The sequence below is a fragment of the Zingiber officinale genome, chromosome 2A (assembly GCF_018446385.1).
Source record: "Zingiber officinale cultivar Zhangliang chromosome 2A, Zo_v1.1, whole genome shotgun sequence".
NCBI classification, from domain to species: Eukaryota; Viridiplantae; Streptophyta; class Magnoliopsida; order Zingiberales; family Zingiberaceae; genus Zingiber; species Zingiber officinale.
The window spans coordinates 138,786,418-138,802,651 of NC_055988.1; the positions used below are offsets into that span (position 1 = coordinate 138,786,418).

The following is a 16,234-nucleotide window of genomic DNA, read 5'->3' on the forward strand; positions in this document are numbered from 1 at the left end:
TGAGGAGATGAATGCATCCATGATGTCTTGTCCGTTCGACCAATGAGGCATGGATATCATTGGACCATTTCCAATGGTGACTGATCAGCCCAGATTTCTATTTGTCGTAGTAGATTATTTTTTAAAGTGGTGGAGGCCAAGCCGCTAGCCAAGATAACCGAACACATGGTCATCAAGTTCATATGGAAAAATATCCTATATCGGTTCGGTATCCCTCGCCGACTTGTCTCGGATAACAGGAGGCAGTTCATTGTATGGAGACTCAAAGAATGGTAGGAGGGCTACGAAATAGTGTAGGCTTTCACCTCAGTGACATATCCTCATAGCAACGACTAGGCGGTAGTCACCAACTGGGAAATCCTTAAGGGTTTTCGGGCTCGGCTCGACCATGCTGAAGGCAGCTGGGTCGATGAGCTCCCAAGCATCTTGTGGGCTCATCGTATCACACCAAGAGAGGTGATCGGTATCACACCATTTCACCTGGTGTATGGCGGTGAGGCAGTGGTTCCAGTGGAAGATGGAGTAGAGTCTGATCAGGTGCAGCTCTACGACGATGGAAACGCCAAGTGGAGGCTTATGGAGCTCAACCTGGTGGATGAAGCATGGGACAAGGTCGTCGTTCGGCTGATGGCGTACAGATAATGCATGAAGTAGAACTACAACTGGAGGGTGATCCTAAGATCATTTTAGGCCGATGACCTGGTTTGGAAAAGAGTGAAGCTGGTCGGCAAGGTCACCAAATTGGAGGATCCGTGGGGAGGACCTTTTAAAGTCATTCAGAAGCTCTGCTCGGGAGCCTACTACCTGCAGGACGAGGATGGGAGAAAGCCTAAGCGGCCTTGAAGTGTGAACCATCTCCAGCCATATAGGGTCGGGTGAGAGGTGTGTGGTTAAATCCGAATGTACTTGTGTAAATGTATGTCTTGTGGATGTAGGAAGACAATGAATAAAAATCCTAAATGTTCCAGACTCTTGTGTCGTTTGGCCAAGTTAAAAGTCGAGCGGCGACTATAAACCCTAGTCTTCACCAACAGTCGAGCGGCGACTATAAACCCCTGTCTACATCAAAAGTCGAGTGATGACTATAAAACCTAGTCTTCATCAAAAGTCGAGCGACGACTATAAACCCTTGTCTACTTTAACAGTCGAGCGACGACTATAAACTCCTGTATATGCCTTCAACAGTCGAGCGACGACTATAAACCCTTGTCTACGTCAATAGTTGAGCGGCGATGCGACTGTAAATCCTTGTCTACGTCAACAGCCGAGCAGTGACTATAAATCCTAGTCTTTGTCAACAGCCAAGCGATGGCTATAAACCCGACTCTACGATGAATATCGGTCGAGTGGTAGCTCTAAAACCAAGTCTACGACAAATAAATCCGATCAACGAGTATAAGCTAAGAATAAGGCTGACAAGGAAACATGCTGATCCTAGAAGAAACAGTTCTCCACTAAAATGAGGTCATTCGGCTAGACTGGAGTGATTACTCCAACAATATAGCGGCCAATTACATCAACAATCGGGAGGATAGGGAACCATACTTAATTTTTTTTTAAAAAAAAATACTAAATGGTTCATTGTCCTACTCGAGCCGAGCGACAATGAATTCATTAACAAGTGCAAAACCCAACAAAGAGAAGAAACACCGAACAGTGATGCATTAGGGAACGCTGTAGAAAGCAACTAAACAAAGATTTGTTGAATGGGCGATCATGTATTAACACTTCGAAAATGCTCTACAAGGTAGCAAGAGATGGTACAAAAGGAGGTGAACTTCGCAGTGGGCGAGGATAACTCAAGGTAATCCAGTACTTCATCGGGTAGCGACTCGATCAGCTTGTCTCGACTGATGACCTTATTGGTCACTGAGGTTGGGATATAACCACTTCCCTTCAATTGGTCGAGCATCCCAACAATGGCGAGGTTGAAGAGGCAGAGCGCCCGATCGGTGAGCTGGTCATTGAAGGGATTCGATCGGAGGTAATCCCGCTTTAGAATCTTGAACCGGTTAGACTCTGTGCCTTGATAAACTTCCAAGGTCGTTTGGGAGGCCTCTAAATCGGCTTTCATAGAAGCCAGCTCAACATCCTTAGCGGCCAACTGCTCTTGCGTCGCTGCTTGCTCAGCCATCGAGTATCTCGCTCGTCATTCAGAGATGCCTCCACCTCCATCAGGTTCAACCTTCGCCTCAAAGGAGTTGGCCTGCTTATTGAGCCTCGCCAATTGCGAAGCCTACTTGGCTCTCTTGCCCCTCTCTGCCTCCAGCAGCTTTGGAGTTCTTTTGCAAATTGGCTCTTAGTTGGGCCCCCTCGACAGTCAACTAATCCAAACATGCGTTAGAAGCCTCTGACTGGCCGCTCGAGGGATGCATCTGTTGGACTTCATGCTCCAGAAATGCTAGTCTCTGGCACATGGCCAAGCTCTTGACCCAGTACTATAGCTACAAGGAGATTGTAAGGGCCGAGCGGGGAAAATCAAGTAAATATAAAGGCAATATATATACCCGAGTGAACATCTAGATATGACTGTTCGCTAGCTCTCCCGGAGAGATGACCATCGCACGAACCCTGACATCAGCCCATATTTGTGTTAGCGGCCCTCGGATCTGAATCTAGTGCTAAGGGTGTTAGTATTAGCCCTAGCACCAATTATGGGATGATTGTAAAGGGCTTATTTTGTATCATATATCTTTATTAATAAAAAGGTAAAGTTGGTTATTATATTTATTTCAGTTCAGTGCCAATTGAATAAGTATAATAATGTCCTTGGGTAGTAGGTTCTTATATACAGTATATCAATTGGTTGAATTGATAGTGAGATATTATAGAGAACACTACTTTTAACTATTCATAGTCGAGCATTAATATACAAGGACAATATTAATGCGTTGAGACTAGCATGTAGGTCAACGGATGACTTGATCTCACAAGTCATGAATATGAGATATCAGGTTGACACATCGGTATATATTAGAGAATATATACTGAATGACCCGCCATGAGAATCTTTCATGAATCGTTATATGAGTGTCATAAATATTCTCATGTGACTATTGGTATGAATAGTCCTTAGACCTGAAGTCACTACGGTTCCCTACATAAGGAGTTGTGTACTTTGGTATCGACAAATGTCACCTGTAACAAGGTGGACAATAAAGTCGATCACTGGTTATGCAATAAATTATGCGGAGTGATGTGAGTGATGTAGATTGAATCTATCCCTTCCATATGATGGAAGCGATATCTGTGGGCCCCTTGATTAGTAGGACACAAAGAAAGCATGACCATGCTCAAATGAGTTAATATGAGATATTGAGCTCATTTGATTGAGTGTGTCTACTTAGAGATCAAGAAACACAAAAATTGATAAGAGGATGACACGGTCTATGCCTCATTGATCAATCTAGATATCAAGGATAGAGGGGCCAAGTCATACAAGATAATAGCCACGGAAAGGTTAGGTCAGATCTCGACTTTCTCGTCACTTGGGTAGCAATGATGTCTTGCTAGATGTCACTCATTGCTTATGTATCTAAATGTTGATTTGGGTACATTGCCAACGTTATGAGAACCTATTAAGTCACACACAAAGAACAAGTATATTTGAAGATATATTCATATGATGAATAATTGGATTAAGTCTAATCTGAATTGGACTTATTGAGTTAGACTCAATTGGATCTAATTATTGGATCAAGTCCAATTCAAACTAGACTCGAGGAAATCAATTCAAATTAATGAAATAGTGATTCAATGAATTTGAATTGCATGAGAATTAATTGAGTAAGACTCGATTGAATTTGACTTGAGTTAGACTCGAGTGAATTAGACTTGAGTTAGACTCAAGTGAGCTAAACTTGAGTTAGACTCAAGTGAATATGAAATGAGAGAGTATTCATTGAATTTTCGAAATTCAATGAATCACAATATTCAATTTTCGAAATTGAATATGAAAGGAGGAGTTTTCAAAATGGTTCTTAATGAAAAGTGAATACTAATTAAGGTTCATTAATGGGATTAATGAGCATTAAGTGTTTTTTATTAGATGAAAATACTTAAACCATTTTTCTCTCATTTTTCCTCACTTCTTCATTCTCTTTTCTCTTCTTCTTCCTCCCTTGGCCGAAATCACTCTTGGTTGCTAGCACAATCATATGTGATTTTTCTTCTCCATATTTATGAGTTTGTAAGACAAACGGAGGAGTACTTGTTCGTGTGGATACCGAAAGAGGCACGAACGCTTTGATCGTGCTGAGATCCGAGCAGTCGGGAGATCGAGTGCACGCTACAAAGGTATAATCTCATGCTCTTTAGATCTAACTTAGTATAAGTTTTTGTTTCCCTTCGCATGGATCTTCTGGAGGAAATAGGTTTTTCCGCTGTGCGTTTAGCAACCTATTCCCTTACACAGTGGTGCAACACGCGATGTCACCCGGACTACGCCATTCATTGATAGGCAAATGGATGATGACTATTATTTGTCTCTGGCCACTAGGGCCAGAGGGCTCCGAAGTCGCCTTGCCTGTGGATTTGGGTGTTGGGGACGATCGGATGATGGACACTTGTGCGGACGGCGAGGATGGAGGTGGTATGTAGGCGATCGGTGATGCACAGATTGTCCCCAGCGACAACTCGGATAGTGATAGCATCCGGTCGGATGATAGGGAAGTATGGAGCACTATGACTCCTTACTTGGGAAGCGCGGGTGTTGATGTCTGACCCCGCTCGGGAGCAAGGCGTGAGCCAGCTTGGGCAGATGTTTGCAGGGCAGATGTTGCAAAGGGGGAGGAAGCTTCCCCATGGTGCCTCTTGTGCTATTGCAAGGGTTGGCCGGAAGTGGCCGACTCCGAAGCCACCGCGATCGATAGCATCGAAGGTCGTTCTGGATGAAGGTCAGCTTTAGCGGCTGCTGCCCCACTAGCCATCGTCTGACTCGCTCCACCCTCGTTGACCGGCGCGGGAGTCTCGCTCGCCTCGCCGAGCGGATCTTTATGGTCACCAACCGATTGTAGACCACGACTCTCTAGTTTGGCCACCCCTACGGCATTGATCTCGGCGTCCGCAAGTCTTCTCTTGCTGGCAAGACGTGCCCTCAACATGATGCGAACTGCAAAAAGATAGCAAAATCAATTAGATTCAAAGATGAAGAGAAGAAAGAGTATACCTAAGTTGGACGAAAGTCGCGTTCGGATCGGGCTCAGGCCAAACACATAAAAGACGCCCTCCAATAGCAGCCGGTGAATGTGATACTTCTGACCGTCCAAGCTAGAGGCTGCTTGGAGATAATCTGATCTGCTTCGGTATCTCCCAAGCGACGGTTGCTTCATCACTTCCATTTGCCAACAGGTTGGGAAGTCAGGCCGCTTGGGAAAACGAACAAAGAAATAATGTTCCCTCCAATACTTATTGGAGGACGACATTTTATCAAAGAAATCTAAGCTCACTCGAGCTTGGAACAAGAAGGTGCCCGACTCGGACAATTTAGGGTAATATAAATAATGGAAGATCTGAGGCGTCAAGGGAATGTCGTGCAGTTGAAAGAGAACTACTACCCTGCACAGCAACCTAAAGGAATTCGGCACTAGTTGATGTAGGGAGATATGGAAATATTTATAGATGACAAAAAAGAAGGGATGAACGGGAAATCGAAGGCCTGCACTAAACTGGTCCTTGAAGAAGGTCAAAAAGTTGACTGACAGTTTGTGTGGTCAGTCGTAAGCGGAGGGAATAGCAACTTGATAAGCAGAGGGAAAATGGTAGGTGGATTCCATCTTTTATATATCGTCTCCGTCAAACCTAGACTAGGTGGAAGTATACTAGAGTCCAGGGATGGGCACAGGGGGTTGTGGAGAATCAGCCATCGAAAATCAGAAAGGTGAGAAGAAGCAAGGCAAAGATTCGACGAAGAAAAGAAAGAGGAACCTTACTAGAAGAGGACGTCGACGAAGATGAGGAGAAGAGGCGTCGCAGAGATTGTTCGGGGACGAAAGAGCAAGGCACAGTGAAGATGACAGCGAGCAAAAGGTAGGTTTATAAACCTTGCGGTCAATCACCCATTATCGTCCGATCATGGGTTATGCAAAACTAGGATGAAATCTAGCTGTAGAATTCGAAAAGGTGTCTATCACATCATCAGGGGATATTTGCCTATCACATAAAACGTGCGGCGGCAGAAAGTGGGGCATATGACAGTCGACTACAGGAAAGCATTAATGGAACTTAATTAAAAGGCATGGTTGCGTGTTCGACCATAATTATCGAGGATTTGCACAATTTTCTAGATATTTGGATGATGTCAACCACTATCACTGGACACTCATCCGAGAGAGCACAGGGAAAGGAAAAAATTCGCTAAGTGTTGGTGTCAACCATCCCGATCGGCACAGATATCTGACTAGGGTACAGCCGAGCGGTCGATCCAACACCAAGGTTATGAGGTATGATCCGAGCGGCAGCTACACGCCCAAGACAACATATGAAGCAGTGCGGCAAAGTAATGTGAACTGATCACAAGTGCGAGATGAAAAGGAATGGACGGTTGGCGAGTCAAATGGTTGAATCAGTGCCCAAACGTCGCCACTCACTACATCCAAATGGTGATTAGTATATATTAGTCGACCAATATCCAAAGCATAGAGAGTGTCTGATTGGTGGAGGTTATCCATGGCACTACTTGTCCAGTCAGTCGGACTTGGAGCCTCCTTTGACTATACTTGAGAGGAAGGTCTGTGATGCGGTGATAAAAAGGGTCCACTAAGTGTGGGTCAAAGGAGAACATGGAGGTCAAAGTTAAGGAGAACTTGGAGTCTCCTTCGACTCTACATCATGCGCCGATCGGGCATGTTTTACCCAACCGACAAAGGGATAGGCCAAGCGAAGCGCCCTGCAGCTAAGATCATCAAAAGTTCATCACGGAGCAGAGGAGTGTTGAGATGACCTGAGCGTTATTCTGATCAGGCGAGAACATACTCTATCGAGACTCATCACCGCATGGAAGAGTAGCCGAGTCCGGTCAAGCGGAGGAGTACTGGGCCAAGCAACTATCTCGCTCGGCCAATCAACGGGATCGTTGACCTATCTCGGGATATCCTTTTGGGAGATAGTACCGCTGACACGGGGCATGGTCAATAGGCGGATCATACGATGACAAATCAGAGGATGTGCCCACGACCAATTGGAGAACGTGTCCATGATCATGTGTCCAGGACCAATTGGGGAACATGTCGGTGATCAATGAGAGAACGCGCCCACACCTCGAAAAGTGTGCATGTTGCCCACCATGACATTATATAAAGGGAGGTTCGTACACCGGCGGGGTACGCATTATTCGCTGTTTAAGCTTGTGCTACTGTTGTTCCGTCTCCTTCTTCGTGTTGGTGACTAATTTGAGCATCGGAGGACCAACGCCAGGGACCCCTTCCCTGGCTCGGCACTGACGTCTCTTATACTTGAAGATCGAAGCGTGGTCTACATCCAGTCAACGCAACAGTCACATCTCCAGTTTTTCATCTCCATGATTTTCAGACAGGATCAACGATGAATATCGCTTTTGTCGTAGATCGCTTTTGTCGTAGATTTGAGATTATGATGAAAAGAAATTCATCACAGATTTTACGACAAATATATATTATTTCGTCACGGAATTTGGCAATGACTTATTCACGGCGAAAAAAATTTTATTGCAGATTTGATCGTAAATTCATTTTGCAATGATTTTTTTTATTCATCGTAAAATGTTTTTATTTTTAAATTTTTATTTTGTAGTGGGATGTCGTTGTGAATACCATTGTGTCAGTCAAGACCCATAAGAAATTGCTTCATCGGATCCTCTTCTCTTTGTTCGATGTGCACCTTCATTTGGTGGCAGGTCGATATGTATCTATCTAATTCATCCCAAAAACTCTTTTAAGTTTTGAGAAATTGGCTGAGATTATCATTGTGAAAGAGAGACGATTTTTGAATCTGATAAGTTGGAGCTAGGATCAAGAACTCAATTGCAGATAGCCTGACAAAGGAAACAGAGACAGCAATAATCACATTTAAAGATTATTTTCTAAGAACAACACACACAACACACGGATCGTTCGAATACCTTCCCCTGATCTGTACAATAATTTTTTTAAAAAATTATCATGTGACTGTTCGTCCTTCATCATCTTCGCCTTCATACTTTACTACTCATGTTCCACGCTTCAAACTGTTACAATTACAGTAGTCTCTCCCTAATCAGCAACCACAGTGCTCTCGGCCTTAGCATTCCTCCAAATCTCCTCGAGCTCTCCGGCGAAGACCTTCTGCCGGCCGACGACGACTGTGATATGATCCACGCCGTCGACGACCTCGACGCGAGCTCGCGGGATCCTGGCCTTGACGGCGTAGCTGCACTCCACCGGCAGGAGCTCGTCGCCCTTCCCGTGGAACACCACCACGTCGCAGCTCAGCCGCTCCCTCACCGCATCCATGAACTCCTCCACCCTGCCGGAGCTGCCGCAGAGGATGTTGTGCATCGTGTGCCATGAAGCGTGGTGAGCGTGGCAGAAGAAGCCGTCCATCAAGTACGTCCTGACTCTGCAACATGTACATGCCATGGTCAATCTCCATATTAATTAGAGACCACGTTAAATAATTTATCCCCAATTCTAATGCACTTCTTGTCCTATTCACGTCAATTTATTGAGCAGTAGGAAAAATGGAGGTGGTTCACCGCCCCATCGGTCCTCCTTCTGAAAACTCTGTTAATGCACGGCAAATTTGTAGCAAACAATTATTAATTACTTTTTATTTATTTATTTATTTATTTAATCACAGACCGAACGATCGAGCTCCTAGTTTAGGAGGAACCTGTTCCTGGTCGCTAACTTGAAGGACTTCTCCCAGAAGCGGTGGTGCTTGCAGAGAACGAGGCACACAGTCCGACTGATGTGTTCGTACCAGCAAATCACCGACGCGCCGAAGGTGATCAGCGGCCACACACGGCGAGGCGCCACCCGCCGGAGCAAATACTGCGTCCGCTGGACGCCCTTAGGCACCGGGAAATACGGCTGCGCGCATCAGTTATGTCAATAATTAATTGATTGATATGTTTACTTATCGATGCGCTAATTGAAAGTCACCGGCGCGAGGATGGTGATGGACTTGACGGCGGCGGGGTGCTTGGCGGCGAGGGCGAGGGCGAGAAGGGAGCCAAGGGAGTGCCCGACGAGGTGGAAGGACTTGACGCCGTAGCGGCGGAGCACGGAGCGGTCGATGGTGTCGACGTGCTCCCGGAGAGTGTAGAGGGAATCCGACGGCTTGGGGCTCTTGCCGAACCCCAGAAGATCAACCGCCAAGAGGCGGTAGCGCGACCGCGCGTCGGCGCTCAGGTGCCGGAAGACCGTCTCCGTCCAAAATGCCGACGAGGAGATGAATCCGTGGATGAACAGAACGTCCTCCTTGGCCGCCTTCCCATCTGATTATTTTGCTAATTAAAAGCAATTAATAACTAGATTATATGTGATAATTGAGATTAGGAATAAATAAACTGCACCTGTGGGGCATTCGACGTAGACGTAGAGCTCGTCGGGCGATCCGCGCGGGCAGCAGCTGTCGCAGTGGCAATCCGACCAGCACGGCGCGGTGCTCGGCTTGTCGCCGCCCACCTTGCCCTGCAGCATCCGCACAACGGTCGAGTTATTAACGGTGAAGCCGTCCCCCTTCCTCGTCGGCCGCACCCGCACCGGTGCCGCCGCCGCCGAAGGCGGACCGCGTCGCACATTCAGCTTCTGCAGCGCGGCTCTGGCGACGTCGGAGACCACGGAAGGGCGGCGAAAGAGCGTGTCGGATATGTCCTCGAGCTGCAGCTTGGTCGAGGATAAAACCGAGAGGACGAAGACCCCGCCGCTGCCTCCGGCGCCGCCGCGTCCCGGGGAGGCGAAGCAGTAGCACGGCTTCCACTGCGCCTCCGCCGCGTAGTCCGCCAGCTTGTAGGAGAAGCAGAGGAGGAGGTCCAGCAGGTCCAAGAGAGTGAAGACGAGGAAACCGAGGAGATCATTGGCCGCTCGGCCTGCTATGGCCGCCGCCCGGCGCACGGTGCCCATGTCGCGTAGACTGAGAGAGAGAGAGAGAGAGAGAGCTAGGGAGAGAGATTTAAACGGGAGCGAAGGACGCGAGGGGTTGGGACCGGTGATTAAAAGCGATGGTCGAACAGGGAAAGTCGGGTAGGTGGTAGTTGAACTCCCCGAGCAGAACGGAACGGTGGCGGTGTCCTTGAGCTTGAGCTTGAGCTTGAGCGGGGCATGCATGCGGATCAGGATCGTAGCAAGTCAAAAATGTGGGCAAGAAAATAACCACATGTGGTCAACTTGCGGCCATTAAAGCGTTGAGCCAGCTTGGCATTCAACAATTAATCTCGTACCACGCCCATGCTTGAAATAGTATTTATCATCGCGCAGTTGATTGAGCTCCCAGAGATGGACATGAACACCTGCAATGTAACGAGGCCATGCTTGAAATAATATCATAATTTATAGTAGTAACATTAATGTGATTGAATTTGCTTAAACGATATATATATATATATATATATATATATATATATATGATATGGTCAGTTGTGAGTAAATCTAAGAAAACATGGAATCAAGAGTAAAAATAATGTGACAGACAAATCAAGATTAAGTTAGCGGATTTTCGTCAAAGCAAGGTGACAATCAGAATCAAATTATAATATTCTTTAAGCACAAGTTTCTCAGCATATAATCGGTCGACCTCAGAGTCGATCGGACTTAAGGGACTTAGTGCTCCACTCCTCAGTGCCAAGATATATTGAGCACACCCAGTCAGCTCCATCACCAGTCAGATATATGGAGCCTAGCTCCCTACTCCTACAATTTAACTCTCAGTATAGGGCCAATCAACCTAAAGTGATGGGCGAACCTAAGGGATTTAGTTCTCCACTTCTCATGTGTCAGTCTTCAACCATACAGTTAGTTGGCTACTAGGTGGATCAGACTGCCTCTAGGAGACAACATTGTCAAGGAATCACAACAACGTGTTAGAGAATAATAATTACTCGTTAGGGAATATTTTGCTACCATAGCATATACATGCGAGGGAACCTTCCTTTGAGGGTATCCATGTTAGATTTTGAGAGATGTCGTAAGGCAATCGCCTTACGGTTTTTTGAGTGCATATTATATATTTGATTGTCTTAAAATTATTTACTGAATATCCGCAATATAATTCATAGCATGAGAGAAATTGTGATTGGATCACAACTAGTGATTATCTCTACATGTGCAATTATAAGCGTATTAGAATTCTCTTAGTTGTCGAATTAATGCATTCGGATATCATCAATTCTGTAAGATCAAGACGGGTTATACTCCTTGGTTCGCCAAGTAGTTGTTTTCTCATTGGCTGGAGATATTGGGATGCTGAGAGTTAAACGTCGATGCTAGTTATAGTAACTAGTTCATTAGAGTGACCTGCTATAAGACTTCATATGAATATCTATATATATGTGCATATGTTTGTGAAGCTTTTACTGCAGTTCGAGTGCAAGTTTCCTTCGACTTGAGATATACAAGTCATCTTTATCATGGAGACTTATACTTTGATATCTTAAGCAAGCACTTCATTAAGATGTGGACCCAGGATGATTGGGTATAAGTCGAACCCAAAGATGTTTGGATAGCCCACAGAGGATTAACCACTTCTTGCGAGGAGACATATACCCTATGGTCACTCGTTAGGATTATTACTCAAAGTCTTTGGTCAAAGCATCACATGTTAAGAGTGTGGAACTCTTAGACACATGTTCGAATAATTTGAATCTATAGAACGAGGAAATACTACTTGGGCTAGATGTGACGTAGTCACTCTAGTGGGGAGAGGCGCATAGACTATGTCTTGAACCAAGTGGGTATAAGATGATTGAAAGGAATAAGGCACGACTCACTATAGCTGTTGAAGGGTTTAAAATTAATTCTAAGATCAACTATGATTTTTCAGCTAATTGGGGATCATGATGTACTACTAGGTGTCACTCATGATCATTCTATAATTAAGTAGTTAATTATGGACGACCAAGATAAACCGAGAACCTATTGGGGCACACGCACTAACGAGTCTCTAAAAAACGTAAAACAAGTTAAAGAATAGGATTCTTAGATTAAGAGATAAATGTTCTGTTGGATCATACATAAGACAAATATAGAAATATTTGTCATAATGGAAGAACAAATGAGTTACATCTCTTATGGTAAAGTTGAACCATATTTGGTTTAATCATGAATTAGTCATGAACCAAACTAAGCGGTTAATGGACTAATTTTTAGTTAAGGGATAATAGGTTGGATTTGAACTTTCTAATCCAACTCATTAAAGAGGATTATATATAGATGTAATTAGAAGAGAATTAGATAGAAGTTTCATTATTTGGTCGATTAGCTTTTGGAAACCCAATTCTCCTCTCCCTCTCCTTCTCTCCCACCGCCAACAAGAGGGTTCTCCTTCTTGTTGTCGCGACCATCACAAGGGATCGAAAAACTCTTCTTTGTGTGCTTTTCTTCTTCTCCTTCTTGATCCCTCTTTTTCGCTCGTGGCTAGTAACTTCTAAAGGAAAGGTTTGTACTCAAGGAGTTGTTTTGAGAAACTTGGCGTGGATACAAATAGAGGTAAAGTTCAACGACGTCGCTACAGTTGGTGCCCTTCTCGTTAAAGGTCATCCGTAAAGTATGCCTAGCGTAAATTTACTTCACATAAAATTTTAATTATGCAATCATGTTTGGCATGTTGTATCCTTGTATGCATGTGGTGTGTGCGTGTGTGATGTAATAATTAGGAATTATTATTATTTTATTTTTCGCTACCCATGTTTACGAAACGTGTTATAGTACTCACCCGCATTGGGCATATCCCAACAATCCATACAGCTTCCATTATCTGGTATTACTTGGCATATTCTGACATCAAGCATTCTCAGCTGCCTCATTAATACGGAGGTTATAAAAGATGATTCATTGTTGGTGTAGGAAGTACTAGATGATCGAACCCAAACTTTGATAATGGCAAAAGGTTCAAAGTTAAGGGTTATTATGGTTCTAATAAGTTTGACTGAGTGTGCAAGAAAGTTCTAAGTGAGTTTAGGCAAGGTAAAAGTCATAGTAATTACTAAGCAAGTGGAAAGTTCTAGTTATTGTTAGGCAAGGAAGTCTTGGTTTAAACGACTGGACAGAAGTCTTAGTAGGTTGAGGACATCAGGCAAAAAATCCTACTGGCCGAGGATAATAGGTGAAAGTCTTGGAGATCGCGGACATCAGGCGAAAGACTGATGGATTAGGGATCGAGTGTCTAGCAAAAAGTCTTGAAGTCTGGGATGTTAAGCAAAAGTCTAAGCAGTATAGAGAATCAGTTTAGCATCAAGTAAACTCTCCTGAGAGGAGTAGGTGAGAACACGTTCCATGTTGAGGGAACAGTAGGCGTCGGTTTGACCTAAAGTTTCACAGAAATCTAAAAGTCAGAATCAGACAGCCCCGAGACTTCAAATTCATTTAAAATGATATATTTTATTTGTTGTACTAACTCTATGGTACATGAAATCGAAACTGGAAGATTAGTTGAAAAATGGAAATCCAGGCGCCTAGACTAAGTCTAGGCACTCGAACTAGGCCGAACTTAACTGCGCGTACAGATGAGTTTGCGCACTCCAATTGATCGACACACGTCAGTATCCAGGCACCCGGGAGTGATCTAAGCGCTTGGGTAAGGATAAAAGTTGTGGGATAGAGTTTTGATGAGAGGATATCACGTGGGGGCGCTTGGTACCGATCCAGGGACCCGGAGGTGTCCTATAAAATGGACTTCTACCAACACCTCAAGAAACACAACTCCAACGATTTTCTCTTTTATGCGCTGCAGTCAACGACACTATAATGCTGCTCTGGCGATCGAAAGCACGAATCTCTGAATCTTTAGTTGTCTGTATAATTTCATTTATAGCACTTAAACCATTATCACTTTGTTCTTATACTTATTTGGAATTATTAGTGGATTGCCCAACTAAAGCAATCGACAATCACGGACCTTGGTATAGGAGTTGCCACAGACTCTCAACCAAGTAAAAAATAACGTGTTAGATTTATCTCTGTTGATTCTTCTTTTGAATTCTTTCTTTCCACTATGTATACTATTGATTTACAAAAAATGTGAAAAAAAGTCACAAGCGCTATTCACCCCACCCCCTCTAGTGCTTTTTGATCCTACAACATCCATTAAATGGAACCTTCTTCGAATGGTGGCTGCACATATTCTATTACTCAACATATTATGACACCAAATATTCTCAACATCTCATAATCATGGGGGTTCTGAGAGTCGGTATAAAAAGGGGAGTCCTCTCTGTTGGTCAGATATACTCTACAATATTATAACAGACACACATCTACGATTCATCCTTTTTCTGCACCCTTTGCTTGACTATTGTACTGACTTGAGTATCAGAGTATCTATGTCAGGGACCCCCTCCCCCTCCCTAGTTCTTGCTCTAATGCTCCCTTTTTCTCTCTTTGCGGTGTGTGCAGAAAGGAGTGACAGATGTCATCTCTTCTCCATCTCAGAGTCTTCTCCTAGTCAACGACAGAGCCATCTACCGAGCGCACCTTTTCCATCACTTTTAGACAAGATCAAGATATAAGCTGAGGGTCTGTATTAGGAAAGGTAATTGGACAATTTATGAAAAAAATATATAAAGCCAGTGATTAAAAAAATAAACTAACTGATGCAGTCCGAGTTAACTTGATCGAGTCGTTGCCCTATCAAAACCTCATACACTTAAAAGATACCCTTCACAACACAAGAGGCCCATTAAGCGTCGAACTTCTCTACTCAAGTGGTTATAGCGGTTCTAGGAGGAAGGGGATCTTAGTTGAACGGACTCTCTTGGGCATCAACATTCGACAATGCCTGGTGCACCACCCCGGGCAAGGCTACCCACTAGAAAAACGATCTCAAGCTACCAGATAGTGCAGTTGTATGGATGAATTGTTGTCACCCCTAGCACAATGGCTCACTCATGTGGTTAGTCGGTGGGCGGTGCCTCACTTGTACGATTGTCCACGTAGCCCATCCAAGGCTTGTGTGGCGGTCTATGTGGACCTTCTATCTCCGCAGCTATATAAGAGTTCGTGAATGTAAGTAAAGATATGATTTTTTTTTGTCTTTCTCTTTCGAATTCTCAATGCTCTCTCACACCCATGAGAGCCTCACATATCTCTTCACTAACTTGAATGTTAGAGGGACCACACTGACCCTTGACTAATGTGTTTCGATTCACAGGGCACGGAACACTAGCATATAGGATCGAAAAGAATTTAGATATCTCCACAATAGCATGATATTGTCCACTTTGGGCCTAAGCCCTCATGGTTTTGCTCTTGGGCTCTTCCCAAAAGGCCTCATGCCAATGGAGATATCTTTCTCTTATAAACCCATGATCTTTTTCCATGTGTTTTCAATATGGGACTATGTTTGCAACCTTGCAACCCCAACAATCCCCCCCCCCTCAAACAAAGGATTATGGGCTTCCCACGTCCGATCCTTGACCCACCAGGTCTTCCTGCCCCTCAGTCTACCCAACCTACTAGGACTTCCTGCCCCTCGGTCCACCCGACCTACTAGGACTTCCTTGCCTAGCCGCAACTAGGACTTCCTGCCCCTCGGTCCACCCGACCTACTAGGACTTCCTGCCTGGTGTCTGGTCCTCTTGATCCGAACATAGGAACCCCCACTTTCTTTGTTCGAGGTCAATATTGTACTCACATGGTTCAATCAGACCATAGCTCTTGTGCACAGTCGGCGGTTAAACCTTCTGGCAGTCCGGGCTCTGATACCAATTGTAGGATCGAAAAGAATTTAGATATCTCCACAATAGCATGATATTGTCCACTTTGGGCCTAAGCCCTCATGGTTTTGCTCTTGGGCTCTCCCCAAAAGGCCTCATGCCAATGGAGATATCTTTCTCTTATAAACCCATGATCTTTTTCCATGTGTTTTCAATATGGGACTATGTTTGCAACCTTGCAATCCCAACATAGCACACCAGAGGATCCGCCTCGACCGACCACCCCTGAAGAGGAAGGAGAGGAGGAACCCAAGCAAGTGAAAAGGCACTATAAAATTGACGTTGTCTATGAGAAAAGATATATAAAAGTTACAATGATAAATACCAAGAGATTGTGGTAGAGACCCCACT

At 44.6% G+C, this 16,234-nt stretch overlaps 1 protein-coding gene across 1 annotated transcript; it reads right to left on the reverse strand.

Annotated features, from left to right (window-relative positions):
* Positions 1-8,025: 8,025 nt before the first annotated feature.
* On the reverse strand, positions 8,026-10,125 carry LOC122040076 (probable lysophospholipase BODYGUARD 1). Its single transcript, XM_042599442.1, has 4 exons — positions 9,530-10,125; positions 9,117-9,451; positions 8,845-9,044; positions 8,026-8,571 (listed from the first exon to the last, which is right to left on the reverse strand). The coding sequence occupies exons 1-4, from the start codon at positions 10,077-10,079 to the stop codon at positions 8,226-8,228; spliced, it is 1,431 nt and encodes a 476-aa protein (XP_042455376.1). The 5' UTR covers positions 10,080-10,125; the 3' UTR covers positions 8,026-8,225.
* Positions 10,126-16,234: the final 6,109 nt, after the last annotated feature.